Source organism: Aethalodelphis obliquidens, unplaced genomic scaffold (genome assembly GCF_003676395.1).
Source record: "Aethalodelphis obliquidens isolate GAN/ISIS:26980383/991018 unplaced genomic scaffold, ASM367639v1 scaffold7, whole genome shotgun sequence".
NCBI lineage: Eukaryota > Metazoa > Chordata > Mammalia > Artiodactyla > Delphinidae > Aethalodelphis > Aethalodelphis obliquidens.
Window position 1 is genome coordinate 5,066,074 of NW_020837951.1, and position 26,989 is coordinate 5,093,062.

At 56.5% G+C, this 26,989-nt stretch overlaps 1 protein-coding gene across 2 annotated transcripts; it reads right to left on the reverse strand.

Annotated features, from left to right (window-relative positions):
- Positions 1-5,741: 5,741 nt before the first annotated feature.
- PLPP7 (phospholipid phosphatase 7 (inactive)) lies at positions 5,742-26,989 on the reverse strand. Of its 2 annotated transcripts, none has more exons than XM_027104508.1 (4): positions 26,919-26,989; positions 26,082-26,303; positions 18,913-19,476; positions 5,742-7,065 (listed from the first exon to the last, which is right to left on the reverse strand). In XM_027104508.1, the coding sequence occupies exons 2-4, from the start codon at positions 26,083-26,085 to the stop codon at positions 6,701-6,703; spliced, it is 933 nt and encodes a 310-aa protein (XP_026960309.1). In that variant the 5' UTR covers positions 26,086-26,303; positions 26,919-26,989; the 3' UTR covers positions 5,742-6,700. The 2 variants fall into 2 exon arrangements, with proteins under 2 accessions (XP_026960309.1, XP_026960310.1); XM_027104509.1 differs by having other exon boundaries at positions 18,913-20,083.

Genomic DNA, 26,989 nt, shown 5'->3' on the forward strand with positions numbered 1-26,989 from the left:
CCAGATAAAATACAGACATCTGGTTAAACGTGAATGTCAGACAAATGAACAGTTTTTTAGTATAACCAAGATTGCATCCTGTATTATTTTTATTTTCTCAATCTGGCAAGCCTGATACCTGTAAACATGGGCTTGCAGAGAACTAGCAAGTGTCTACACTGTGCAAGAACACACACGTGTGTGTATAAACGTAGGCAAGGCCAGGTGTGTACATAGACACTGAGGTGCGTGCACACCAGAACGCAGGTGTAGAGATTTCACTGTGTGTGAGCGGTGCATGGCTGTGAAACCTTTGGTATGTTAAGTGAGTGTATAAAAGTATCTGTGTACAAAGATGATCATGTACGTGTTTCCACGTTTGCATCTACGTGTGTGTACACCAAAGCACGTGAAGTGTCGGATGTGGAAGTGTTCACGTACATGCACGTTACAGGACATTAAAGCTGGAAGGAAGCTTGGAGATCTCGCGCACGTAATTGTAAACGTGAGAACACCGAGGCCGGCCAGCCAGACCACCTGTGTGTGTGCACGCACGCGAGTGTGCCTGAGCTCTGGGGGTGGTGGCAAGCACGGGAGGGCTCTCTGACTGTCACCTCGTGCCAGGCACTGCGGCCCACAATCACCACAGCAGCCGCTTTCTTCTGAGGCCCATTTCCCAAGGGGAAGTTCAGGTGCAGCGTGGCCAGAGCCCCAGCCTCGCCCTGTCTGGCAGACACGTGTGCCTGCACGTGGGTTACGTAAACGCTGGGGCCCGGAGCTGCAGCCAGATGTTCTGTCTCCTCCTGGAGCCAGATGGCGGCTGATCTGGGAGTTTCTGCATTTTTCTAGCTCCTGCCGTCCCCTTCTCCTGCCCTTTCTGGACTTTTCCCCAGGCAGGGCAGGGGCTGGGGACACAGGGACCTTGAAGTGGACCAATTGCCTCATCTGGGAAGTGGCTTCCCCCAGGCAGGGGCTCGGTGATGGTGTCTTGGTAGACGCCCACGCCCCCAGGGCAGCTCTTAGCTCGGTGGTCTGGGCAGCTCTTAGCTCGGTGGTCTCCCTACGTCGCCCCAGAGCAGACCTGCCCCCAACTCACCTGGCCTATGTCCCATTCTCCCCCGAGCTTTTCCCTCTTCCAGGTGACAGGCGATAGCCAGCTGACCTAATAAACCCACGTAGTAGTTTCCCAGGGCTGTCACCATGAGGGACCACAGACTGGGTGGCTTTAACAACAGACACGTCTTTCCTCACTGTTCTGGAAGCTGGAAGTCCGAGATCGAGGCCTCTCTCCTTGGCTCGCAGAGGGCCGTCCTCTCCCTGTGTCTTCACACGGTCTTCCCTCTGTGTGTCTGTGTCCAGCTTTGCTTCTTATAAGGACACCTGTGCTATTGGATTAGGGCCTACCTAATGAGCTCAGTTTAACTTCATTGCCTCTTTAAAGGTCCTATCTTCAAATACAGTCACATTCTGAGGTCCTGGGGGTTGAGATTTCGATATACGAATGTTTTGGTGGGGGTGAGGGCACAAGGCAGCCAGTTAGCACCCACGGTAGTGTGTTCTTGGGAGCGGGCTTCTCCCAGCTGCACCAGCGCCAGGCAATGGCTGTTGGGGGTCTTCAGAACCCCAATTTCCTGCTTTTTATTTTGACAACTGAGAACTTTACTGGAGGCCAAACAGACACACTACAAAGATGCAGAGCCAGGTCAGAGGTGACCTCCTCAGCCCTGAGCCCCAGCTCTGTGGGAAGGACAGTTTGGACAGCATGGAGGCGAAATGTGACAGCTCAGGGTGGGAGGGGTCGGTTCACACCCCCTTTGCCCACCCATAGCCTGAAGCCAGGGAGCGCGGGGTTGAGGGGGGGTGTTCAGGGCAGGCTCCATAGTGCCTGGGGCACTTGGTATGGCCCTGACACACTTCCTGGGCCTCAGTGTCTCCATGTGTGAAAAGAGGCCGCTGGGCCCACCATGACCTGGGTAGGTGCCCATCTCCAGGTTCCAGTCCCCACTGACCCCTGCCCATCCAAGCCCCGAAGCATCCTGTCCTGTCCCAAGTGCCCAGCGGGGACTCATGGTCCTTTGGGGTATGTGTGGCCCGAGCAGCTCTGCCTTCCTTTCTCAGCCCTTCTGTGAGCCGGGCCCAGGGCTGGGTGCTCTGGGTGCTCTAGCTTGGATCCTCACACCTGTGCAAGGTAAGCATCATCCCCATTTTATAGAGGGGGAAACTGAGGCTCAGAAGGGTTCAGCGACTTGTCAGTGCCGGAATTTGAACCCGGGCATCTGACTCCCATGTGTGTGCTCCTCCCTCGAGACCACCCTGCTCAAACCGCCACCCCAGCCTGTCCCTGAGCCCCCTCGGCCCTCCAACCACGTGACCTCGACAGAGGAAATGCAGGGAGGCTTCTGTGTTTTGGGAAGTGATCGCACTGGCCATGGCAGCTGGGGGTGGTGCCAGGAGGCAGGAGAGCACTGGGCAAGTTCAGGACCAACTCCAGGCTCCAGGAGGAGCAGGTGGGTTGGAGCAAGGAAGTGGGGGAGGACGCCTCACGTTGAGGGAGAGCTTTGGGGGCTACTCAGGGGCTGGGGGGGGGCCTTGTTCCCACCATACCCAACATCCGGGTCAGGCGGGACCCACGGAGTCCGGCCGAGGTGGACCTCAGACAACACAGGCTGCCGTCCAGCACAGTGGGATTTGACTCTGTTAAAAAAAGAAAAAAGCCGGGCTCCCCTGGTGGCGCCGTGGTTGAGAGTCTGCCTGCCGATGCAGGGGACACGGGTTCGTGCCCCGGTCCGGGAAGATCCCTCATGCCGCGGAGCGGCTGGGCCCGTGAGCCATGGCCGCTGAGCCTGCGTGTCCGGAGCCTGTGCTCCGCAACAGGAGAGGCCACGGCAGTGAGAGGCCTGCAGACCGCAAAAAAAAAAAAAAAAGAAAAAAAATGGAAAAAAGCCAACCCACCCCTGTGCTGCCGCTTCACCAGTCCAGCCTCCCTTCAACGCTGGTGCGTGCCCTGCGTTTCTGTTTTCCAGAGGGTTCTCTGCTCTGAGGCCACTGCAGCCTGGGTTCCAATCCTGACTCTGCCACGTCCTACCTGAGTGACCTTGGAGAAATGACTTTTGCTCTCTGAGCCTCAGTCTCCCCACCTGTAAAATAGGGGTAAGGTCGTCATAAGGATTCAGCGAGATGAGGCAGGTGGAGGATTTAGGAAGTCGTAACCCCCCGCACCCCACCCCCAACCCAAGTCATGAGTCGGACGTCAGTTCCATGGAGAGGCTGGTCTCTGAGAGGTCAGGAACGATAGACAGAAATCGAGGGGTAAAAAAAGAGATGATACGGATTCTATACAAACCCCTCCAGAAAAACAGAAGAGGCCAGCTTCACCCTGACAACCGAAGCGGACACAGACAGATCGAGGAAACAACACAAACACCCCCCATGGATAGAGAGGCAAAGATCCTTAACAAAATCTTTATCCAACGCAAAGCAGTGATATTTAGAAAAGGCAGTGCAGCTTGACCACTTGGGGTTTACCCCAGGTACGCAGAATAGGTTTACCGTTGAGAACCAAATATTATAATTCACCGTAAAAAAGGGGGAGTGGCTGTTGGCTTCGATCACCAAAGCGCATTAACTATGTCTGAGGGAGCACACACACTCCGCGTCTCCGGTTCCATCACTGGGGCCCTCTCGGCTGTCACCCCACCTCCCGCCGCCTGCCCGCCTCCGCCCAGGGTCTCTCCAGGAACGGGTGTGACGGCGAGTTCCTCCCTCCCTCCCCGGCTCTGCTCTTGAGGGGTCCCCCAGGGGGTCCGTCCAGGATGGCAGGGTGGACCCTGCGCCAGGTGCCCAGGTAGGGAGTATTCCTGAGTCATACATGACCCGACAGGGACCACTGTCATCCCTGTCTGACAGATTAGGACACCAGGCTTGGAGAGGGCATGTGACTGCTGTGTCAGTGCTGGCGCTGAGCCCAGGGCTCCAGCACCTGGTGTTGCTGACACCTCACAGGACAGGATGCCGACCGCCTCTCCAGGGAGACTTTTCTCCTAATCGGTTGTTAGGCACTTGGATTCCACTGCCCACCCTGAGCTTAGGGGGTCTGCTGAGAGCCCTCCATTCTTCAGAAACCCCCTCCTCATCTTAAAGGCTCCAGAGACCACCACGCACCCCTGCAGAGACAGAGGCCCTGGGGACCCGCTGGGGATGTGGGCCTTGGAGGGCAGCAGCCCGTCCCCAGCCCAAAGCTGGAGCCGATTCGCCCTGGATGACGGGTTCCCGGATTCCCGAGGGTCACCCCTGCTGCTCAGCGTCTCATGGATACGCTGCCCAGGAGCATCTATGGGAACGGGCAGAATGTATTTTGAAGACTCTGCAACCAGCCAGTGTTCAAGGTTGGAGGTTGGGGGGTCTTCATTGTGGTGGCCCAGCCGGGTCTGGCATCCCCGAGCTCCTTTAGGGAAAAGACAAGATGCAGATCTCCTGCACCCCCAGCAGGGCTGGACGCGAAGGAGGCTCCAGAGAGGAGCCTTGGGAGGGCGAGCAGGGGCGGCTTGGGTCCCACCTGCAGGGCCATCGGTCTTGGGGGACCATGACCCCTGAGGGTGTGGGATCTGCAGCGGGAGGGGAAGGTATTCAGGCCTGAGGGCTGGACCTGCAGAGGGCTCTGGGCCCAGGAGGTCCGATGCCCTTCATCGTCAGCAGCAGCTGGACCCTCGGATGGGACTGTGCTACACCCCTGTCCTGTCCCAGTGGGGCGGCTGGGAGACGAAGTTGTCTTTCCCCCCAAAGGATCCTGCGTGTTATGGGCTGAACTGTGTCCCCGCAAAAGATGTTGGAGTCCTCACTCCCAGTATCTATGGACGTGACCTTGTTTGGAAAGGTCCTTTGCAGATGTGATTAAGATGTTAAGATGAGGTCATTCTGAGTAGGGTGGGCCCTAATCCAATAGGACTGCTGTCATGGTAAGAAGAGAAGATGGGGACTTCCCTGGTAGCTGAGTGGTTAAGACTCCGTGCTCCCAGTGCAGGGGGCACGGGTTCGATCCCTGGTCGGGGAACTAAGATCTCACATGCCGCACCGTGTAGCCAAAAAAAACAAAAGAGGAGGAAGACACAGACGCAGGCAGCATGCCCTGTGACGACAGAGGCAGAGGTTGGAGTGACGTGGCCACAGCCAGGATTGCCGGCCACCACCGGAAGCTGGACGAGGCGGGGAAGGATTCTACCCAGAGTCTCAGAGGCAGCGTGGCCCTGCAGACACCTTGAATTTGGACTTCTAACCTCCAGAACTGAGAGAGAACACACTCCTGTTGTTTTAAGCCACGCGGTTGGCTGTGGTTACTCCTTATGGTAGACAGGAAACGAACCCATCCTCTGTCGGTGCTAATGTCTACCTCGCCCTGAGCCCACTTGTCCTGGTAGCGACCACTTCCTTGGGGGCAGGGTCTGGGTCAGCGGGGAGTGAGAGGGTCTTGGCCCCCAGGGGAGAGCCCCTTAGCACCACAGTGAGGGCTTTTTCCAAACGAATCACGACGCAGGCCCTGGGCAGGGTGGCCAGTGCAGGGCCCGGGGATGGAGGGAGCCCCAGCAGGGCTTCTCAGGGAGAAGGGACCAGGCAGCCCGGAAACGCCTAGGAGCCCATTGCCCCCTGACCACCTGACACCGTGGCCTGACTGGGGGTAAAGAAATCACTCCCCACCCCCATGTTAACAGGGACTCTCCCACCTGGAATCTTGCATCAAACGAGGAAAAAAAAACACACAGGAGAGGGCCTGTTTGCACATCTGTATTGTCACATGAAGTGCACGTCCAGAACGGCTGACTTGGAAACGACCTATTAGGTCACACGGAGTCCGGCCCCTGGGGGCCAAAGCGGCACCGATGCCCGTGGGCCCTGGGCTTTCCACAGGCGGTGGCACAGACACCTGGCCTCCCGGGGCTCTGGGGCCCAGCGCTGGGAGAGGCCAGCTCACGCCTCAGGCCCTTCCGCTCCTGGGCTGCATCTCCCAAAATGCGTCTGGGGAAATGCGGTTCCCTGGGGGGGGTTAATAGCTGTTCCTTGAGAAAAGGGTTCTGTAGTCAGATAAGTTTAGGAAACATGGATTAAACAAGATTCCACGGAAGCTCTTCTACAGGACTTTTGCCTTTACGACAATCCCAGCCCTCGTGAATGTCCAACAGAGTGTGTAGCATTTCCCAAAGTTATTTGACCACAAGACCATTTCTCTTCCCAACGTGTCTTGCAGGCTGGTGTCTGGTGGGGCACCCTTTGGAAAGCACTGCCCTAAGCTATCGATGACCATTAATGGCAATGGCACCTGTGCTGGGTGGTGGGTTGTGGGCATTTCGCTGGGCGGTGTGCTGTGGTCAGGTGGGCACAGCCAGGAACTCAACAGTCGTGATGGTGAAAGGACAAGATGAGACTCGGCCCCTCTCCCGCCATCCCGGTTCTCACCTGGTACCTCCAGAGCAGAAGCGGGGCAGGGCTATCCGCACGGCTGGGCCCCAGCCCGTCCACAGAGGGACTCAGGGTCTGACTGAAGGAGCAGGGGGCACCCAGCGTGATGGGAGGGACGTGCCAGTCACTGGTGGGCCCACCTGAGGTCACCAGCCTCCACCGGCCCACGGGGAGATGGGCTGGGGCTGCCTGGTCCCCCCTCCCCTGCCAGCCCTATGTCCTCCTGCTGCCCCTCGGGCCACCCCCGGCCCCGGAGCCGCAGATGAACGGCTCACCAGGCGGAGATGAGCATCTGACAGGTGTTGGAGGACATCCAGACCAGCTCGACCAGGCGGAACTGGAAGTAGCCGATGACGAAGCCGGAGAGGACGTCGGTGATGTGGTGGCGGCCGATCATGACCCGAGACAGGCCCACGCAGAGGGCCCAGAGCACCAGCAAGACGCGCAGGGGCACCGCCAGCACCAGGTGGCTGAGGAAGAACTTGGAGACCATGGCCGCGCGGCTGGCGTGTCCGGCGGGGAAGGCGTAGACATCCATGGTGAGGTAGTCCAGGAGGCCGGGGCTCGTCTCAAACGGGCCGCGTCGCTTGATGAGCTTCTGCACGCCAGCCACCGTCATGATGTCCAGGAGCAGGGCTGTGGGCAGGAGAGAGAGGCCCCGAAGGCCGTCAGCGCCGCCTCCTGCGTGCTCTCCCCCCACTGCGCCCGGGCTTCCTTCACTTGAACCACGCGGGCCTCCGGGCAGGTTCCCACCTCGGGGCCTTTGCTTGTGCTGTTCCCTCTACCTGGAAGGCCCTTCCCTGGGATATCCGGACAGAGAAAAGTGCTGAATGAGAGAGTGGCGATCAGGGGTTTTGTGGGCCACTGTGGGCCCGTCAGAGGATCTCATCCTGACAAATGGGGCCCTGGGCTGGTGGTTTTTCTCAAAGGACTTCATTGAAGCCCCCGCCAGTCCCCAGAACAGGGTGTTACCATTGCCATCTTTTTTAAGTTGAACTGAAATTCACATAACACACAATTAACTTTTTTTTTTTTCTTGCGGTACGCGGGCCTCTCACTGTTGTGGCCTCTCCCGTTGCGGAGCACAGGCTCCGGGCGCGCAGGCTCAGCGGCCATGGCTCACGGGCCCAGCCGCTCCGCGGCATGTGGGATCTTCCCGGACCGGGGCACGAACCCGTGTCCCCTGCATCGGCAGGCGGACTCTCAACCACTGCGCCACAAGGGAAGCCCCACAATTAACTATTTTTAAGTGTACAGTTCAGCGGCATTTAGTATATTCACAATGTTGTGCAACCGTCACCTCTATCGAGCTCCAAAAAGAAACCCAGTTCCCATCATGCAGGTGGTCCCTGTCCCCCCTTCACCCAGCCCCTGGCAACCACCAGTCTGCTTCCCGTTTCTATGGATCCGCCTCTTCTAGACGTTTCATGTAAGTGGAATCAGACAATACGTGACCTTTTGCATCAGGCTTCTTTGACGTACCGTAATGTTTTTGAGGCCCATCTATGTTGTAGCAGGTATCAAAACTTAATTCCTTTTTTTATGGCTGACTATTATTCCATTGTCTGGACCTGCCACAATTTGTGTATCCATTCACTGCTGATGGAATCTGGGTTGTCTGTACATACTGGCTGCTGTGAATAATGCTGCTATGAACATCTGTGTATGCGTATTTGTGGAGAACCCGCTTTCCGTTCTTTGGGGCACATCCCCACGGGCGGAATTGCTCCATCACGTGTTAACGACGTATAATTTGTTTTTTCTTTTGGCTGAGCCTCGTGGCTTGCAGGATCTCAGTTCCCCGACCAGGAATTAATTGAATCCGGGCCCTCAGCCGCGAAAGCTCCGTGTCTTAACCACTGGACCGCCAGGGAATTCCCTATGTAAAGTCTTTTGAGGAGCCACCAGACCGTTTTCCATGGCAGCTATACCATATTGTCCTCATTTTGCAGAAGACGAGACGAAGCCCTGGAGGTTGGAGCACCCCTGCCTGCTCCTCCTTCTTTCTGGATGTTTCCCTTTCCCTCCCTCTGACTTCTCCGTCATTGCCAGGCCTCAGCCTAAACGTCACACCCCCAGCGAGGCCTTCCCTGCCCTCCAGACAGCCCACGCTCTCCTCATGGCACTTACCCAGCCGCAACTAAGGAACCCGCTGGGTGGTGAGAGGTTTGGGGTTAACCCCTCACTTCCTCCCCACCACCATCACTTCACAGAAGGGGGGTCAAGCCAAATCTATTCTGTTCGTAGGCGTATGCCCAGGGTCAGACACAGGACGGCAGTCTCCAAATGTTAGCTGAGTCGCTGGCCTGGGGTGCGGAGCCAGAGGGGCGGGCTCCTTTCCCATCTGGGGAGCTTGGGGGAGAACTGGATCTCTGTCCGTCCTGTTCACCACCACCCCGCTGTGTGGCCTTGGAGAGGCTGCTCTGCCTCTCTGTGCCGTTAGACGAAGGCCCACGCCAAGGGCCCACTTTCATCCAGCTGATCACAGTGGCACCCGGTCAGCCAAAGTGGGGGCTTGCGAGTGCCACAGAGACCTGGGTTCGAGTCCCAGCCTCGGAGCCTCCTGACTGTGACCTTGGACAAGTCGTCTAACTTCCCCCACCTGTAACAAGGTATCCCAAACACCTGCCTCCCAGACGGGGTCTGACACAGTGCCTACAGGGTGACTGACTGTCCTGGGTTTGCCTGGGACACAGGGGTTTCTAGGACATAAGAAGTTCAGGGCTAAAACAGGGAAGTCCCAGCAAACGAGACGAGGTGGTCCCCCCGGGTGCCTGGCGCACCAGGAGGGCCAGAGAAGGGGGGAGGATTATGACCAAATGCCAGTTCAGTGCAGCCTGGCTCTGGGAACTTCCCTGGAAACTTTACAGGAGATACCGAAACTGCTGCTGCAACCCCTGCTGCTCAGAAATGAAAAAAAAAAACCCCAAAAAACAAAAAAAAAACTTTTGGGAAAAAAATGACACGATAGATGTTCACTGTGGAAAATTTATAAAATAGAAGACAAAATAAGATTTTTAAATCACCTGTAATCCTGCCACCCAGAGGCAGCCACCTTTCCAGAACCTTCTCTCCATCTATAGAGCGTAGATTTAATAAAAGCTGTAACGTGCTCTACACACAACGTTCTGTAACCTGCTTTTGAAAGATGCCGGCTCACAACCCCCTGGGACACCCATGGCTGCAGCGTCCGAGATGCCCTGGCTTATTTACCTGACGGTCCCAGCGTTGGATGTCTACACTGCTCCCGGGTAACACTGCGCTCCCTGGTCAGTGCAGAACTCTCTTCCTGCCCTCTGCAGGGTTGCTGCTCGCAGTCTGGGCTCTTGGTTTGGGATGTGAAGCCCTGGCCTCCCTGGGGCCTGCCCCTCTCACTAGCCATAGGGCCAGCTGACGTTTGCCCACCCTGGGATGTGCCGGAGCAGCCAGGGAAGGGGCAGAAGCAGGAAATGGTGGATGCAGAGGCTGCCAGGCCATGAGGGGAGGAGCCTAAGGGAGGGAGGGAACCTTGTTCCACACCCCGCCCCGTATTTCCACGGCAACTGGTTCCCGGGAGCCAGGCCTCCCAGCCTGCATGCTGCTGACCCAGGTGGAGGCCAGGCCCAGGCTGGGAGCCATCTGGAGCCCGTGGGGGGGTGGGGGTGGGGTCACAGTCCCAGCAGGAGGGAGGGACCAACAGGGCAGGTGGGAGCTGGAGGGAGGCGGCTGCACCTGACCCCAGGGACCCTGAGGCTGACGGAGCAGCCCAGGCAGGAGGCCAGGCTTTTGAAAGTTGCCCCTCCCTCACCTTGTGACAGACTCTCTCCACCTGGGGAGGAGGCAGTTCACAGGTGGGGGGTTAAACTTGCAGGTTTCAGAGTCACAGGTGGGGTTCAAGTTCCTCTGCTCATTAAGAACAAGTCCCTTCACCCGTCAGAGCCTCCGTCTACCCACCTGTAACAGGGGTTATCACAGGATGAAATGAGCTCCTTAGTGTCTGCGAAGTATTTCGAACAGCCTGGTATGGGACGTTTGATGCCATAGCTGCTGTTATTACTCCTAAGCCCCAGCCTGGCCTGACCCAGGTAAGCAACTTAAGGCTTTCAGACCCTGCAGGCTGGGTGTCATCAAACAGGGGCATTGGTGAGAGGGTTTCCTTCTCTGAGGTCTCACCAGCATCAAAATGATGTGGCCCAGGGCTTCCCTGGTGGCGCAGTGGTTGAGAATCTGCCTGCCAATTCAGGGGACACGGGTTCGAGCCCTGGTCTGGGAAGATCCCACATGCTGCGGAGCAACTAGGCCCGTGAGCCACAACTAATGAGCCTGCGCATCTGGAGCCTGTGCTCCACAACGGGAGAGGCCGCGAGAGTGAGAGGCCCGCGCACCGCGATGAAGAGTGGGCCCCGCTCACCGCAACTAGAGAAAGCCCTCGCACAGAAACGAAGACCCAACACAGCCATAAATAAATAAATAAAATTAAAAAAAAAAAATGATGTGGCCCAAATTCCGAGACCCTCACCACCTGGAGGAAAGTCAGAGCATCCTGGGCCAGGGTCTGGAGAGGGCTAATGGGGGCCAGGATCAGGCCCTAAGGCAGATCAAACCATGACACTAGCCACTGGGAGGTGTGGGTCATCTATCTAATTGGTGACCAAGTTTCTCAGCTGAAAACCAGGGCTCAGCAAGTTGGCAAGTTCCTGTCGATTTAAATCTGCCTTCCCAGACGAGTGTAAACCACAGCAGAGGTGCCCAGAGAAAGCTGCTGGGTTCAGGAGGAAGGCGGGAGGGAGGGGCAGCATCGTGCGTCCACGGGCTGCCCAGGAGGGAAGCCATGCTCAGGGCCTCGCTCCCGCGTGGTGTCTGAAGGCAAGGCGGGCTTGTACCTTGGCCTCCCCAGGTGTCCCACTGCTCCTCGTGGGCTGTCAAGACCCACACCTTTCAAACTGTTTTAGCAGCAAAACACGTTTCCCCAACGTAGGTATACACAGAGACTCAGTATGTGAGCAGATGAAAGAGGCCGCCGCGTGGCTGAAGCTGGGGGGGTGGGGGACCCTCCCCTGCCCCCTCGAGAGGCTTCTGGGGCTGGCTGTGTGCCGTGACTTGAGAACCCCACATCTGGGCCTTTGGGAATCTGCTATTCCTGGCTGGCTCTGTCCCTCGCGGCCATAATGAGGTGGGGATGGCCCCACTGACCTGGGCCTCTCGGGACCATCGGGTCAGCCTGGCTGTCCAGCTGGCCCGGCCCAGCCTGTGCTTGGTTCATTCATTCACTTGAGCTGCAGGTCTTGGGCCTCGCTGGTTCCTGAGTATGGCAGGCGAGGGCCAGGCCTGGGGCTGGTGAACCAGGCTGGCAGGGTGCCAGGTGGCTTGGGCGGTGAGGGTGGGGAAGATGTGCAGTCGTTAACACGGGGGCTCCTTTCAAGGTGTGGCACGCCCACAGCCTCTCCCCACATCACACTGCTGCTCCCTGGTTCTGAGAGTTGGGTGTAGAAGAGGCCATGGGGGGACGGCTCTCCAGCAGAGCTGGTGGCCCCCGGGGCCTCGCCGCTCCACTCACAGCCCCTCCCCCCACTCCCGCAGGCTGCTCGCACCCCCTCCAGCACCATGGCCATCCCTCGTGTGACTCTGATTCTGACACTGTCAGCGCATAATCTGGGGCCCAGAAATAGAAGCAAATGGCCCCGTCACTCAAGGCTCCGTGAATTCCACTCACACGGCCTGTTGAGCTCCCTGACCTACATTCCCTCCTGGAATGGGAGGGGGGCAGGGGGCCCCTGTGGGGAAAGGTCCTCTTGGCAGCAAGCTCAGGGGCCAGAGTCAGGAGGGGCCGAAGCCGCGCCACCTGCCCCGACTTGCTGTGTGACCCGGGCTGCTCACCTACCCTCCCTGGGCCTCAGGGCAGAGGCTGCACACCTGGGCTCCAGGATCAGAGACCGGCCTCAAGGTCGACTGCTTGTGAATTTCATGACCTTGGCACGTCTCTCCCGCTGAGGTTTCTCCCTTGGTTGATAAAATGGGGATCATTCCAGAAGTTACTCTGAGGGCCGCCTGGGCTGCAGGGCTGGGCCCCATCACCTCTCACGCCTTCCCTCCCAATAATCTCCGCTCTCCACCCCTCTCACGGAGCGGGGGGCTGAGATGCCTGAACCCTCCTTGCAGGAAGCACACCCATTCTCAAGGCCCTGCTGTGCTGCCTTGGTGGCCACTATTCTCTCTCAGCCTGGCTGGGGGGCTGCCAGGACGACCCCTCATGGCCCCTCACGCTCAGCTGCTTCCCCTGAGATGTGCTCCATGGGACCAGCTCGGCAGCAATAAGGCTGGGCTAGGGGTGGGGGAGGGGTAGCTATGGACCCTGCAAGGAGCAAAGACAGAGCCGATACCTCTTACTGGCTGGGGCTGGGAGGAGGGGGTCCCAGCTCTTCTGGCCTCTGATCCCCCATTCTGGCCTCTCCGGGAGCTGGGGAACCAGCCCCGGTAGTGCTGTGGGGGTGCTGTAAATCGGTCTAAACTTTCTGAAGGGCATCTGGCTTCAGACTCAGAAGTCTTTCCAACAGGCCTCCCTTGACTCAGGCCTTCCATCTGTAAGACTATCTCCTTGGGAAGTAATTACGGATGTGCCCCACATCAAGGATGTCCACTGCAGCGTTTTTTGTAACACTGAAAACCCCAAACCAACCCAATGCCCTTGAGTCGGAGACAGACGGGAGAAACCGCGGTGGAGCTCTCCGGGGCCACTCTGGGGCGAATGATGAAGCTGACGTGTATTTATAGCCACCGAAGGATAGCTACAGGGTTTAAGTGGAAAAGGCCAACGACCAAACCGGATTTACAGTACGATGCCGTTTTTGTAAAATAAGATGTTAATGTGTTTATACAGAGAAAAAAGTCTGGAAGGCACCACGCTAAAAGTTAACAGCGCTTCTAGCTGGGTGGGTTGATGAGGGCGATTTTTGGTGTCTTTCTGTAATTCTGCATTAAAATTCTTCTTACCATGAAGGTGCATGACTTGTGCACATTTAAAGAGTTATTTGGGGCTTCCCTGGTGGCGCAGTGGTTAAGAATCCGCCTGCCAGTGCAGGGGACACGGGTTCGAGCCCTGGTCCAGGGAGATCCCACATGCCGCGGAGCAACTAAGCCCGTGCGCCACAACTACTGAGCCTGCGTGCCACAACTACTGAAGCCCACGCACCTAGAGCCCGTGCTCCGCCGCAAGAGAAGCCACTGCAATGAGAAGCCCGCACACGGCAACGAAGAGTAGCCCCCACTCTCTGCAACTAGAGAAAGCCCGGGCGCAGCAACGAAGACCCAACACAGCCAAAAATAAATAAAATAAGTTAAAAAAAAAAAAGTTATTTTTACAAAAAGACAAGTATTGCATGATTCTGCTTTTATGAGGTCCCTAAAGTAGGCAGATTCATAGAGACAGAAAGTAGATTAGAGGTTGCCAGAGGCTGGGGACGGGGGCTGGGGAGTTAGTGTTTAACGGGTGCAGAGTTTCAGTTGGGGAAGATGAAAGAAATTCTGGAGATAGATGGTGGGGACAATTGCACAACGATGTGAATGTACTTAATGCCACTGAACTGGACACTTAAAAATGGTGAATTTTATGTCATGTGTATTTTAGCCTGGAGGGACCGTTTCGCTGAGCCCCGCTGAGATGATGAGAAGTGAAGCTGGGGGGAAGGGTGGAGAACGTCCTACCTCTGCGGAGCTGCGCTGGTGTCTCCAGCAGGAGGGCTCCTGACCGTGAAGGTTTGGGATCAGAGTCTAAAGGTCCATCAGCTAGGGACAGGCTATGCAGACCTCCTGGAGGGCTTGTCACCTGAGCTGTGCCCAAGAGCAGGGGCCGGTGGGCTGGGATGAGACCGCTGACACAAGAGATTATATGGAGGGTGGGTGAGCAGGGGCTGGGGGGGAGGGGATGCTGTGAGATGCTTGGGGCGGGTGGGGGCGGCGCTGCCAGGCTGAGGGTGCAGGTTCTGGTTTCTGAACCCCTCGTGCTTGGTGTGAAGGGAGGAGTGGGGCCGAGATGGGAGGTTCATAGCCCAGAAGGCCCAGTAGGGCCATGAGAATGAGGCCAAGCTGGGCAAAACGCCACAGGAGGTCATTTTAGAAGCATATGATATGCTAGTTTGGGCGCAGAGAAAAATCCAGAGACCCATGACCCAAACTGCAACGGAGGTTATTCCTGGGGAAAGGGCTTAAGGGAAACAGTCACTTTCTTCATCACCTGTCGTCGTCTGAATTTTCCTTACCGTGAGGATGTGCAGTGAAAAGGTGCTCAACATCACTCCTCATTAAGGAAGCACAAATCAAAACCACAATGAGATGCCACGTTTCACACCCATCAGGACGGCTGTTATATAAAGAGAAAAGTGCTGGCAAAGAACACTTGTGGAGAAACTGGAGCCCTTTTGCACTGCTGGTGGGAATGTAAAATGGTGTAGCTGCTGTGGGAGATAGTCTGGGGGTTCCTCAAAAAATTAAACATAGGATCCAGCAATTCCATCCTGCTTCTATACCCAAAAGAAGTGAGAGCACGGACTTGAACAGATATTTGTACACCCATGTTCATAGCAGCATTATTCACAATAGCCAGAAGGTAGATGATGGATAAACAAAATGTGGTCTGTCCATACCACGGAGTATTATGCAGCCTTAAAAAAGGAGATGCTGACACCTGCTACGACATGGATGAACCTTGAGGACAGGCTGCTAAGTGAAATAAGTCAGAAATTAAAAGACAAATACTGTATAATGCTATTGATATGAGGTCCCTAGACTCGTCAGAGTCATAGAAACAGAAAGCAGAATGGTGGGTGTTGGGGGCTGTGGGGAGAGGGATGGGGATTTAGTGTTTAATGGGAGCCGAGTTTCAGTTTGGGAAGATGGAAAAGCTCTGGCAATGTGAATGTACTTAATGCTAGTATACACTTAAAAATGGTTAAAATGGTAAGTTTTATGTTATGTCTATTTAACCAAAATTTTAAAAATGACATAGAAAAAAAAAGAATGTATAGTTTTTATAATCAGGGACATTTCAATAAAGATTCTTTTATAGATCACGGAAATAAGACATGGGAGCCATTTTCCACCAAGGACAGGACCATGGGGGAACCAGGATGGGCTTGGTGAACGGGGATGGCCTGGGTCCCCTGTCACCTGGCCCCCTTTGGGATCATCAAGTCGGGTGTTGCAGGGGAAGGACAAAGGAGGGGATCAGGTCATCTCACAGGTGTCTAGAGCTTGGAGGGGACCTGGAGGGACCCTGGACCTGGGACTTCCTTTGATGCTGGCAATGGCGATGAGGATGGTGATCATTGCTGCCCAAGCTCAACTGGCATTCGTATGAGCCATGCACTTTTGTGTAATGCTTCAGGGAAGTGTCCCAGCAGCCCACTAGACAGATGAGGAAAATGAGACTCAGAGAGGCAAAGTCGTTTGCCCCGGTTCCCACAGCTGGGCCAGTATTTGCACCCAGGTCCGGCCAACTCTGGAGCCAAGCTTGTGCCAGCTGCCAAGATCCCTTCTGGCTTGGACGTTTCCAGAGTCTAGGCAGCACCGCACACTCTTGGGGAGGAACGCAGGGACCAGAGCAGAGAACTTCCTCCCGGCCCAGCGGGGACTCTTCCCGGGTCCGGTGTCTGGAGCTCCATTTCCCGAGGCTCCTGAGTTTTCCGCTTTGGGGCCAAGGAGAGCCCAAGTGCCAATTGTAGAGGGGAAGGGCTCTGCCCTCAGGACTCTGCTGGGTGCCCTGGTGCTCAGAGCAGGGCGGGCGGGACCAGGCAGGGCCCCCTCATCCCTCAGGGCCCTGAAGCTTCCATGTCTGCCTGCCACCCACTGTGCTGAGTGCTCTACCAGCTCCCCTTGAATCCCCACCACAGTCCTGAAGCCCCAGGTACAGATGAGGAAACTGAAGCTCGGGGATGGGAACTGACTTGAGCAGATCGAGTAAGGGTCAGAGTGAGGACCCGGACAAAGTCCATTCCAACCTCAGAGCTCCAGGATTGAAAGGCCGCCCAGGCCCCCAAAGACGAAAGAAAAGACAGATCTGTGCACAGTTTGTGCTCCACGGACGGTCTTTCTTCCCTGGGCAGAGAGTGGTGTGGGCAGCTCTTCTTGGCGGGTCAGGTCAGAGCTGTGGGATTAACCCGCCTTCGCTATTTGCTGCAGTTTACAGGGTCCACATCCCCACGAAATGCCCCAGGCCCACAGACCACCCTGTCCGTTCTGAGCAGCTGCTCTGTGCCGGGCTCTTATCTCTCTGTCATGTCGGTACCTGGATGTACCAGCAAAGATGCTGGTAAAAGAGAAAGCTCTTCCCAGGCGCCTCCTCGCTACTCACAAGCTTCAGCATGGACTGCGTGGTAAGCCCGACCCGCAGACGGATGGCGAGGGTGGTGGGGGGCAAGGGGTTTGCAGCCTGGAGGACTTGGATTTGCTTCCCAGATCTACCACTTACGGGCACGTGGGGGCGGGCAAGTCCCTTGACCCCTCTGAGCCTCAGTTAACTCTGTGAAGTGAGTGTATTAATATTTACATTACACGGTATTAAAAAGATTTTAAAATCATGAAATACAGGACATTCAGGGCATAGTACTTGGTACATAGTGAAGCTCAATACATGATGATTTTAAAAACTTAGAAATGACTGTCCTTCTTATTCAAGAAGGGAGGCACCTCGAACTTTGCTCTTCACCCTATGAAGCAAACTCCTTTGTGCCCCCAGAATCTGGTTGCTGGAAAGAGTCAGAAGCCGCATCTTAACAAACTGTTAAGATGTTAAGAGTTGTTCCCAGCTCTAGTCCTGGCCCCATCAATGACTAGCTACGTGGCTGTGGACAAATCATCTCCCTGTAGAAGTGATGATGTGGTTTATGCAAAACCGGGCCCGGAGTAAGCGCTGAGCAAATTATGAACACAGCTTCACCACCTCCATCATCTTACGCGGAAGGAATGTGCAGACAAGGTCTAGGGAGCAGGTTTGAGGGGTGGCTCAAGGATGCTTTCCCACCCCCATCCTTGGACACCTGACCCCCAACACAGTTTTCTTGAGCTACTGCTCTGTGTCAGGCTGCAGCGGGCACCGGGGAAACTGTGGGTAATGAGACCAGGGTTGTGCCCCCCGCAAACACCCGGCCCAGCACCTGGGCCACCTTGCTCTGTCCCTCTGTCCCAAGCCCAGGGCACGTTGCCTGAAAAGAGCACAGGCCTGGATGTCAGGTGCAGATCTTCAGACCTGGTGCAAATCTCCCGCTCTGAAGCTCTGGTCAGGTTGCTTTACTTACAGGAGCCTCAGTTTCCTAATCTGTAAAGTGGGAATGGTAATAGCACCAGTCACATGGGACTATTCGGCATAGTAACAAGTAATGTAAATCATTTAGGAATAAGAACAAGAAAACGTTGATGGTACCAGACCCAGCCATCTCCTGCACGAGCAACTGCTGTTCTCCCCTCCCTACATCCCACCCACAGAGTGTCCACCCCAGATGCTCTGAGACCTGAGTGGGGAGCCACACTGTATTGCAACTTCCCCTGGGATGGCAGTTCTCAGTGGCCCAACACACACCCCTTTGGAAGTGGGACCCCTTGTCAGTGTTTGCTTAGCCTGAGCCATTCCCCCCGCCCCCGACTTGTGCCCCAGATCGTGGCTGTGCTGGGAAGGGCCAGGAGATCAACATGGCCCACCGTGGAGGGTGGCAGCATTGGGTCCCCGAGCACCTGGGGGATCTGGAGGTGGCTGGAGGGTGGGCCGCAGGGGGGCTGGGCATCACCTCCTGGAGAGAGGGGAAGGCCTGCTTTCCACATGGCGCCCACGTGGCACCTGGCACAGGGCAGAGCTCAACTGAAAGACGCTGGTGACAAAGACTTTGCAAAAACAAACCAAAGCTCACCAGGCCCTCCTCTCCTCCAGCGACTCACCCAGGGAAGCGGTACGTAAGGACTCCAGGAGGCCATGAGTGGGTGGGAGCCCCAGACTGGACCCCTGAACCCCCAGGCCCTGTGGGAGGATCCTGGGCAGCTTGCAGGGTCCCTGAGCCAAGCAGCGGGTTGATGGGAGCAGCTCACAAGTGCTGCCTGCAAGCAGCCTAGGAACTCAAGGACCCCAGCCTATGGGATGGGGTGTTACAGGGTTAGACACCTCACTGCAGAGCACCCGCCAGACTCCTGGCCACTTCCCTCGAGGTCACGGCCTCCAGCACCCCTGTTCAAGCTGCTTCGGGGGCGGCGGTTCAAGCTACTCCTTCCCCAGAGCAGGGCCCTTCCTCAGAAGTTCCCGCTGGGGCCCCGCATTCTCAAGGCCCTCACTTTGCAGGGGGCTGTCATCTGGGCATCCTCAGCTCTCTCTTCCCCAAGCCGGAGGCTTGCCTGTTTCTGGGGCACCCTCCCTGCCTAACCTCATTAAATTGTTCCAGTCGGTTTCTGAGGGCCCCGCTGGTCCTGCTGGGGTGGGCTCCCTCCCCGGGCCTGGCGGGGTGGGTGGTGGACGGCGGGCACACTCACCCAGAAGTAGGTTCATGAGCACCTCCTGGCCGGCCAGCGTGCTGCTTTTCACCAGGCAGAGGATGGTACCCCCGATCCAGGGGATGCCGTGGCCTGTGATGCCAATGAGCTTGACCATGGAGCGGGCGCTGGCCCAGGACGCAGCCCGGCCGGCGCACACCCCCAGGCGCTTGGACATGCAGATGTCAATGGCCAGCAGGGAGTTGAAGGCGATGCCCTTGAAGGAGGGGTTCAGCTGCATGCAGTCCTCCTCGGGCAGCTGCTGAGACTGGCGCCGCTCGCGGGCCCCATCGCCAGGGCACGAGGGCTGTGCCGAGGGGCCCGAGGCCTTCCTGCCCGAGCTGCGGGGCTCCGGCGCCCCCTTCGGGGGCTGGTTCAGGGACAGGAACTCGGCCCGGTTGAGGACATTGTTGCGGTCCCGGGCCCGGGCCCGGCTCTGGGAGGCAGGCATGGTGACAGTCACCCAGCGAGGGCCGGTGCCAGCCTGGCTGTGAGGCCCTTCTCTCCAAAGACAGAAGCCTGGAGCCTCCGTTGCTCCCGGCCTCCCCTCCTGCTCTGCGGCAGCTGTTAAATATAGAGAGCGGGACTGCACGTGGCTGCTTACCTCCGGCTGCCACCAGGCTCCCAGGGAACGTCAGTGCCAGCTGGGCAGCCAATCGAGCCCCCCAGTGCGGGCCAGCGCCAATGGAGCCACCCAGGAGGTGGACGCGTCCACAGCTGCAGCCTGGCTGCCTCGGGCCTGGGCTATTTAAATCTTCCAACGGCTCGCTCCCGGGGTTTGGGGGACTCTGGGAAATGTAGTCCTCCTGCTGCTCTGGCCTCGGCTGTGCCCCAGGCCAGAGGCCTAGATGGGGGCCCCCGACTCAGCCCTGCTTTGACCAGCTTCCCTCTGAGCAGGCCAGACCCCTGTGAGCCAGGCCCGCCTGACCCACCGGCCTGGACAGCTTGGACCTGGTCCCATGGACTAGATGGTGGAGTCCAGGCCAAAGGCCTCTCCGGACACCAGATGGAGTGAATGACGTCACTGAAAGCATCACCCTGGGTCCACTGGGGCTGGGCCCAGCCCCTCCCCTCTGTGACAGCATTTCATTAAGCTGGCAGGCTGGGCTTTTCTATTTTCAATCAGTCTTGAATCGGGCTTCAGTTCATGACCGTTCAATCAAATGGCAATCTGTAAGATTCGATTTCCATTAGAGAGAGGGGTAATTAATTGGTTGGTAATGGATCTGCCCCTCGGAGGTGGCCGCCACTGCCCGGAAGCTTTGCGAAGGACAGGATCACTTAAAGCAGCTTCAGGCAACCCCGTAACTAGTTCCCGAGCTCCCGGACCTGTGCTAGGTGCCTGGAACACTGCAGCGAGTGGAACACATCGCATGCGTCCCCGTCCCCAGGAAGCTCACAGTTCAGAGGGGATTAAACGAATGACACGTGTGAATAATTGCAAGCGTGCAGATGTGTTGCAGGATCATAGAACAGGGCTCCGGGCCTGGCCTGGGAGTTGTGGAGGGCTTCCCCCGGAAGGAAAGGCAGGTGAGAGGCCCTGGGCGAGGGAGAGCCTACCTCCTGCCCTCCTGCGAGGTCTGGGGGCCCGTGTGGCAGTACATGGACCGAGGGGGCAAGAGAGGCTGCGGACCCAGAGAGGGGCAGACCACGAGGGCCCAGCCGAGGGTTTGGGGTTTGAGTCTGGCCTCCCTGACTGCAGGAACCCAAAGGCTCCACAGCCCTTTTAGGGCTGACTGGGCCCAGCCTCAAGGGGAAGCCACTGGTTTAGGGCAAGCAGCAGAGTCAGGGGTGAACGCCCTGGTCTCATGATTCGCGGCACCCAAGGCCTGTCTGCCCAGCGGGGATGAAGGCGGGAGTCCTTCCAAGCGTGGAGACCCCCGTGAAGCCCCAGGCCCACCCCACAGCCTCCCAGGGACCAGGGCCAGAGCCTCCCAAGGACAGGAAGCTGCCTGGGGTGGGAGCCAGTGCTCTGTGGTCACAGGACACCAGCCTGGGGTCTCCAGAGTCAGACAGATGAGGAATAACCTGGGGCTCTGCCACCAACTAGCTGTGGGAACTCAAGCACGTCACTTGGCCTCTCTGGGCCTAGTTTTCTCCTCTTGTAACATGGGAACACTAGTGCCCACCTTCCAAGAGCTGTTGTGAAGTCAATGAGATGACGTTTGTAAACTGCTGAGAAGGGTCCCTGCCTCACAGTGAGCCTTCAAGCCTGTGGGTCAGGAATTGGTCCCTATTTAACAAACAAGGCAAAGTCCTCTCTCCCTCTGAGTGCCCCCGTCAGAAGGACTCACCCCCAAGGTCTGGCCCCCACTCCGTACCTGGCTGGGAAGCCAGACACCAAGAACCCTCAGTCTGGGGCTCCTCGTGGACTCCCCGGCACCTCTCTTGCGGAGTGTTCCCCTCAGAACACGCACCCACAGAGAAGGACGTCCCAGGCTGTGTCACATCCCTCCCTCTTGGGTGTGGCCAAAATGACCTGTGCTGTCTCGTCCTGGACCCTGCACAGATGCACATGAAGATGTGCACAGAATGCGTGGGTAGTGGGCAGTGTACTGTGCTCTCTATCTGCTTTAGTTTATTGACACCATATAGCCAACCTTCCTGTGAAGTCAGGACATCATCCCCACTTTACAGACAAGGAAGCTGAAGCTCAGAGGGGTGAGACCCAAAAGAGGTGAGGCCCAACTCCCAAGAAGTCCCTGGGGTGGGATACACGGGCCTCCAGACTCAGATGCCTCAGACCACAGGGACCTGGATGTGCCCACTTAGCTGTCCACCAGGGCACTCACCCCACTCTCCCTGGGTGGGGCCCATGACCTGGGCTGACCTCAGGAGGGGAGGAGAAGCCCAGCCCAGAAAGGGGCTATTAATACCCAGAGGCCTGTGTCAGCACTTTGGCCTGGAAAGAGCTGCTGGCAGGTTCTGAGGGCTACAATGGGCTCCATGCTGGGGAGGGCCATGGAGTCTGACTGGACTTTGGCCTAGGAGTGGTGAAAAGTGGGCTCTGGGCTGGGACAACCCTGGGTTCAAACCCCTCAGCAACCTCTACCTTAGTGACTGCAGGCAAGTCCTGCTAGCACTCCTGGCCTCTGTTTCCCCCTCAGGGGGCTGGTGAGAGCCACTCACTCAGACTGAGACCTTCTCCTCCATCTGTAAGTTAGAGTGACCTTGTTCACACTCTCAGACAGCTGAGAAGCAGGCACCATCCCTTTATGAGCACCTACCATAGCCCACACAGTCCCACTTCTCAAGAGTCTTAGAATTCATTCATTCATTGAATTGATGCTTTCATTGATCTCTTCCTGCAGTTTAGTTGGGGAGATAGGATAAACACCCGTGAAATAGCTAGCCAGTTTATAAAACAACACACTTTTACCGATAGCCTCATTTTTTTCTTACTGTCAAAATGTTATGGTCTTACTGCAATAAATTCAATAAATACAGATGATCTATATCTAACGATCTAGATATAATCCTACTGCCTGGAGACCACCACTGTTAACATGAGGGTGGTCAGGTTATAAAGGGATTCTCTCTTGTCTCATTTCCAATGATTGAAATGTTTTATGACAACCAAGTATTACTTTAATAATCAGAAAGAATATCTATTAAACAAACTATACCTATATATATTATATATATAAAGATATATGCTTTTAAAATATGATTGTATTATATATCCTTTAAAAAATAACCTCCGCTTTTCACTTAACAATATAAACCTGCTGGGACTTCCCTGGTGGCGCAGTGGTTAAGAATCTGCCTGCCAATGCAGGGGACATGGGTTCGATCCCTGGTCCTGGAAGACCCCACATGCTGGGGAGCAACTAAGCCCGTGCGCCACAACTACTGAGCCTGCGCTCTAGAGCCCGTGAGCCATGACTCTTGAGCCCGTGAGCCACAACTACTGAAGCCCACGTGCCTAGAGCCTGTGCTCTGCAACAAGAGAAGCCACCACAATGAGAAGCCCACGCACCGCAACGAAGAGTAGCCCCCGCTTGCCGCCACTAGAGAAAGCCTGCGTGCAGCAATGAAGATGCAACGCAGCCAAAAATAAATAAATAAAATAAATAAATTTATGAAAAAGAAAAAAAGAGACCCAATGCAGCCAAAAATAAATAAACAAAAAAATATATATAAACCTGGCAATGTCTCCATGACAACCCATCATTTTTTGATGGCTCCTTGGCATTTTGTCATGTGGATGGGCCATCCTTTATGTAAGCCATTCCCTATTATTAGACATGTAGGTTGTTTGCATTTTGTGACTATTTGAAACTATTATGGCCTAGCTATCCTTCTATATACACCCCTGTGCACTAAAGCAGGAGATAAATAAGTGGTTAAAGTGGCAAGTACCAAATAAAAGTGTGTTCAGATGCAACCCCATGAAGTCCAGTGGGTCATCCTGAGCCACCTACTGCAGCACTCAGACCTGGAAGAGCAGCACAGGGTCGGAGACACTTCCAGCCAACATGGCAAGTCTAACCACACGTTTCCTGGGTTTGTTAGAGTTGAAGAAGAGAAGGTTAGAGTGGTGACATCACCTGTGAGGCCCCAGAGCTGGTCAGGCAAGGCCAGAGTTAGGATGTGGGCTGGCTGGTCCCTGTAACTCTGAGCCTGTGGGCTGTCTTCCTGGCCAGGTATCCCACAGCTTCTCCATTCCCTGTCTGCTTGACCTCATCTTTCACTCACTCATTCGCTCACTCACTCTTGGACCACTTTTTTTAAAACATTATTTTTATTTATTTATTGGCCACGCAGCACGTGGGGTCTTATTTCCCCGACCAGGGATCGAACCCACGCCCCCTGCACTGAGTCTTAACCACCGGACCACTGGAGGTCCCTGGAATACTTTTTGAGGTCTGCTGTGTGTCAGGCCCTCTCCCCACGCAAGGACCAGTGGGAAGTACAAAGATGGCTCTGAGGTGGCCCCACGCGTGCAGACCACCTGGCCTGCCCAGAATCACTGCCCCACCTGGCCCTAGGTCCACATCACCTCCCTATTGTAGCACTGTCCATTGTTGAGAGAGGGGTGTGGTATGCAGTGAAGTGACTCAGGCCTCAGTCCAAAGCCCTTGCCCCAAGCATTTGGATACACTGCCTGTCACCTGAAAGCAGGAGAGGTTTTCTGGCAGCATCCTGGGACCTAGAGCCACTTGGACACTGTAGTCACTTGTTATTTGTGGTCTTTAAATGTTTAAGATAGGCTGACGACTACTACTGAGTGTATTCATCATTAACTTGTACTTAACTCTGCTCCGTGCCAGACTCAGAGATACGTGTGTGTCAACAGTCCCTGCAACTTCATAAACAGGCTCTTAGTCCCCATGGTGCACATGAGAACACCAAAGCTCAGAGGTTAACGGATTCTCTCTGGACCACGGAGTCAGCCAGCGAGGTACCCTGGGATTCAGACATCACCCCAACCCCCCTTCCCCTCTCCCTCTCTTTTCCTTTTTCCTTGGCCAGTTTCTTTTCTCACATGCCATACACTTATTTATTCTGTGTGTGCCCAGGGTCTGTGTCCTCCTAGCAGAGTGTCAGCCCACGAGGCAGGGTCTGTTGTCTATCTGTTCCTTTGTGGGGCAAGGTGCCCAAGCAGTGCATGGCACCTAGCAGGCATTCAATAAATATGTATTGAATGAATGGCTGTCTGATTCTGAAGGCTGGACTCTGATCTACTACAAACCTTGCCATCAAAGACGATGGCCAAGAGGAGTCGGGTTATTTGGGGTAATGACCCCAAAACAGGAGGGGAAGGGGTGTGAAGCTCCACTCTGGGGAGACGCACAGCTGGAGGGGAGAGCAGGGAGGGGCAGCGGCGGGAGGTCCCTGCCAGGACGGCGAAGCAGCCCTGAGAAAAGCATTTTTCGTCACCGCCTCCCCGCCCCGCCGGCTCCCGCCCCGGATCGCTTTGTCAGTTCGCATTTCTAAGGCCGCTCCTGGGTTATTTCGGTCGGGAAACCTGATCCTTCTCCGGGTTTATTTTAGCACCTTGGAGAACTCCCAGCGCCGCACCCGATCCCGGGCCGCACCCAGCCTGCTGACGCCGCCTCCGTCCCCGTTCTGCCCGGGCGGCGGGGCGCGCGGGGGGCCCCGCCGGAGCGCGGCGCCCGCGTCCTCCCGCATCTGCGGCGCGCGGGACAGTGATGGGGGGCCCGAGGATGCTGCGGGCGGCGCGTGGGCGCGGAGGGGCGGCGCCAGGTGACCGGGGTGGGCGGCGGGAGGGCGGGCACCTGCTCTCACTGCCCCCGCCGCCGCCGGACCCGGGGCGCCGCTGAGCCTCCGCTCCTCGCCTGGGGGGACGGTGGTGCGTTCAAGAGGCCGTCCCGGGAGGAGCAGGCGTTTCTCGCTCAGAACTGTGGCTCCGACGGGGAAGCGGGGCCAGAGGGACCGCCCTTGTGAGCCAGGCTGGGAGAAGCAACCCCTCCCCCGCCCGTCCTGACCCCGATTTGGCCCTGGATCTCCATCCCCCAGGCACATTAACGATCCCCTCCAGCCCCAAAATAACATCCAACACACCCGCGTGCACAGACATGCACACTCACACACGATCCTACATCCCACCCACTCACACCCACAAACGTGCTCACCTCCACTCACAATCACACACACATCCATACATCTGCGCGGACACACACTCACCCACAGACACACGCGCTCGCATCCACCCTCACAGACACACGTGAACACGCACCATCGGGCACACTCACACAGACATGCACTCGCACAACCAGAACACAAACGTGTCCTTCTGTACTCACACACACTCTCACATACACCCTCACACAAGGCACACACTGCCATATACAATATACACACACTCCCTCATCTACACCCACACCACTTGTGGTCACTCACACCAGTACACACCTCATACACACACCCACATGGACACACGTACATACACCTTCCCAGACACATAGACACCACCACCCCCAAGCAGTCACACACAACTGCCGCATGTACCCTCACACACAGACACGCACAAACTCACACTGTCACACACACTCACATCATCACACACTCATCTACACACACGTTCACCAACACACTCTAACTGCCTCACACACCGTCACACCCCTCACACCCCTGGAACACATGTCCTTCACCCTCCCCTCCCCAAGCTCAGTACTGGACACACACACATCAAAACAACTTACCCATCTACGTCCTGATTTATAGCAATCGTTTTGAGCATGAAGTTGTACCCATTTATTATTCGTGTTAATTAACATCTCCGTTCATCATTCTCGGAGTTATCCCTTGGCATCTCTCTGGCCCACAGGGATGTGAGTACTGAGAAGACCATGCCTCCTGTGTGTCCAGGCCCTGGCTGTGTTCCCTCGTGTCTCTGAGCGGCCAGCCCAGGTGCCCAGTCAATACTGGGGAAGGAATGCACGGGCGTGAGGTGGTGGGGAGGCCAGCTGGTCAGTCCCAAACCTAACACGACCTACAAGAATGTGGCCACCCCAGGCACTGGTTTTGCGCAGGGCCCCATACCACACCTCTGCTCCTCTGTGGAGAGTGAGCTTATCAGGGACCTGGGGGCCAGGAGACCTGGAATCTAGTTCTGGAGCCCTCCCTGTATGACCCTGCCAGCCCGTGTTCCCCACCTGTAGGGAGGCTGTGGGACCAGCCCTCTCGGAGATCCTGGATGTGCTAGCTCGGCCAGGCTGAGCCCACTCTCTGCAGAGGTGAGGTGCTTCAGTGGTGCCAGGTGGGCCCTGCAGCCTCCTTGCCTCTTTTTTTTTTTTTTTTTTTTTTTGCGGTACGAGGGCCTCTCACTGTTGTGGCCTCTCCCATTGCGGAGCACAGGCTCCGGACGCGCAGGCTCAGCGGCCATGGCTCACGGGCCCAGCTGCTCCGCGGCACGTGGGATCCCCCTGGACCAGGGCACGAACCCGTGTCCCCTGCATCGGCAGGCGGACTCTCAACCACTGCGCCACCAGGGAAGCCCCTCCTTGCCCCTTGATGCACCATCCCCTCCAGCCACCTACCTGGCCCTCCAACCCTGCCCCCCGCGTCTCCCAGGCGGACATTTCAAGCCTCACCATTGGCTTCCGGCCTG

What these genes read in the sequence shown, in the direction of transcription:
- PLPP7 (XM_027104508.1), bottom strand. An exon ending in GCTCATGAACCTACTTCTGG is followed by an intron (nt 7,066 to 18,912) that starts GTGAGTGTGCCC and finishes TCCTGCCCACAG; the next exon opens with CCCTGCTCCTGGACATCATG.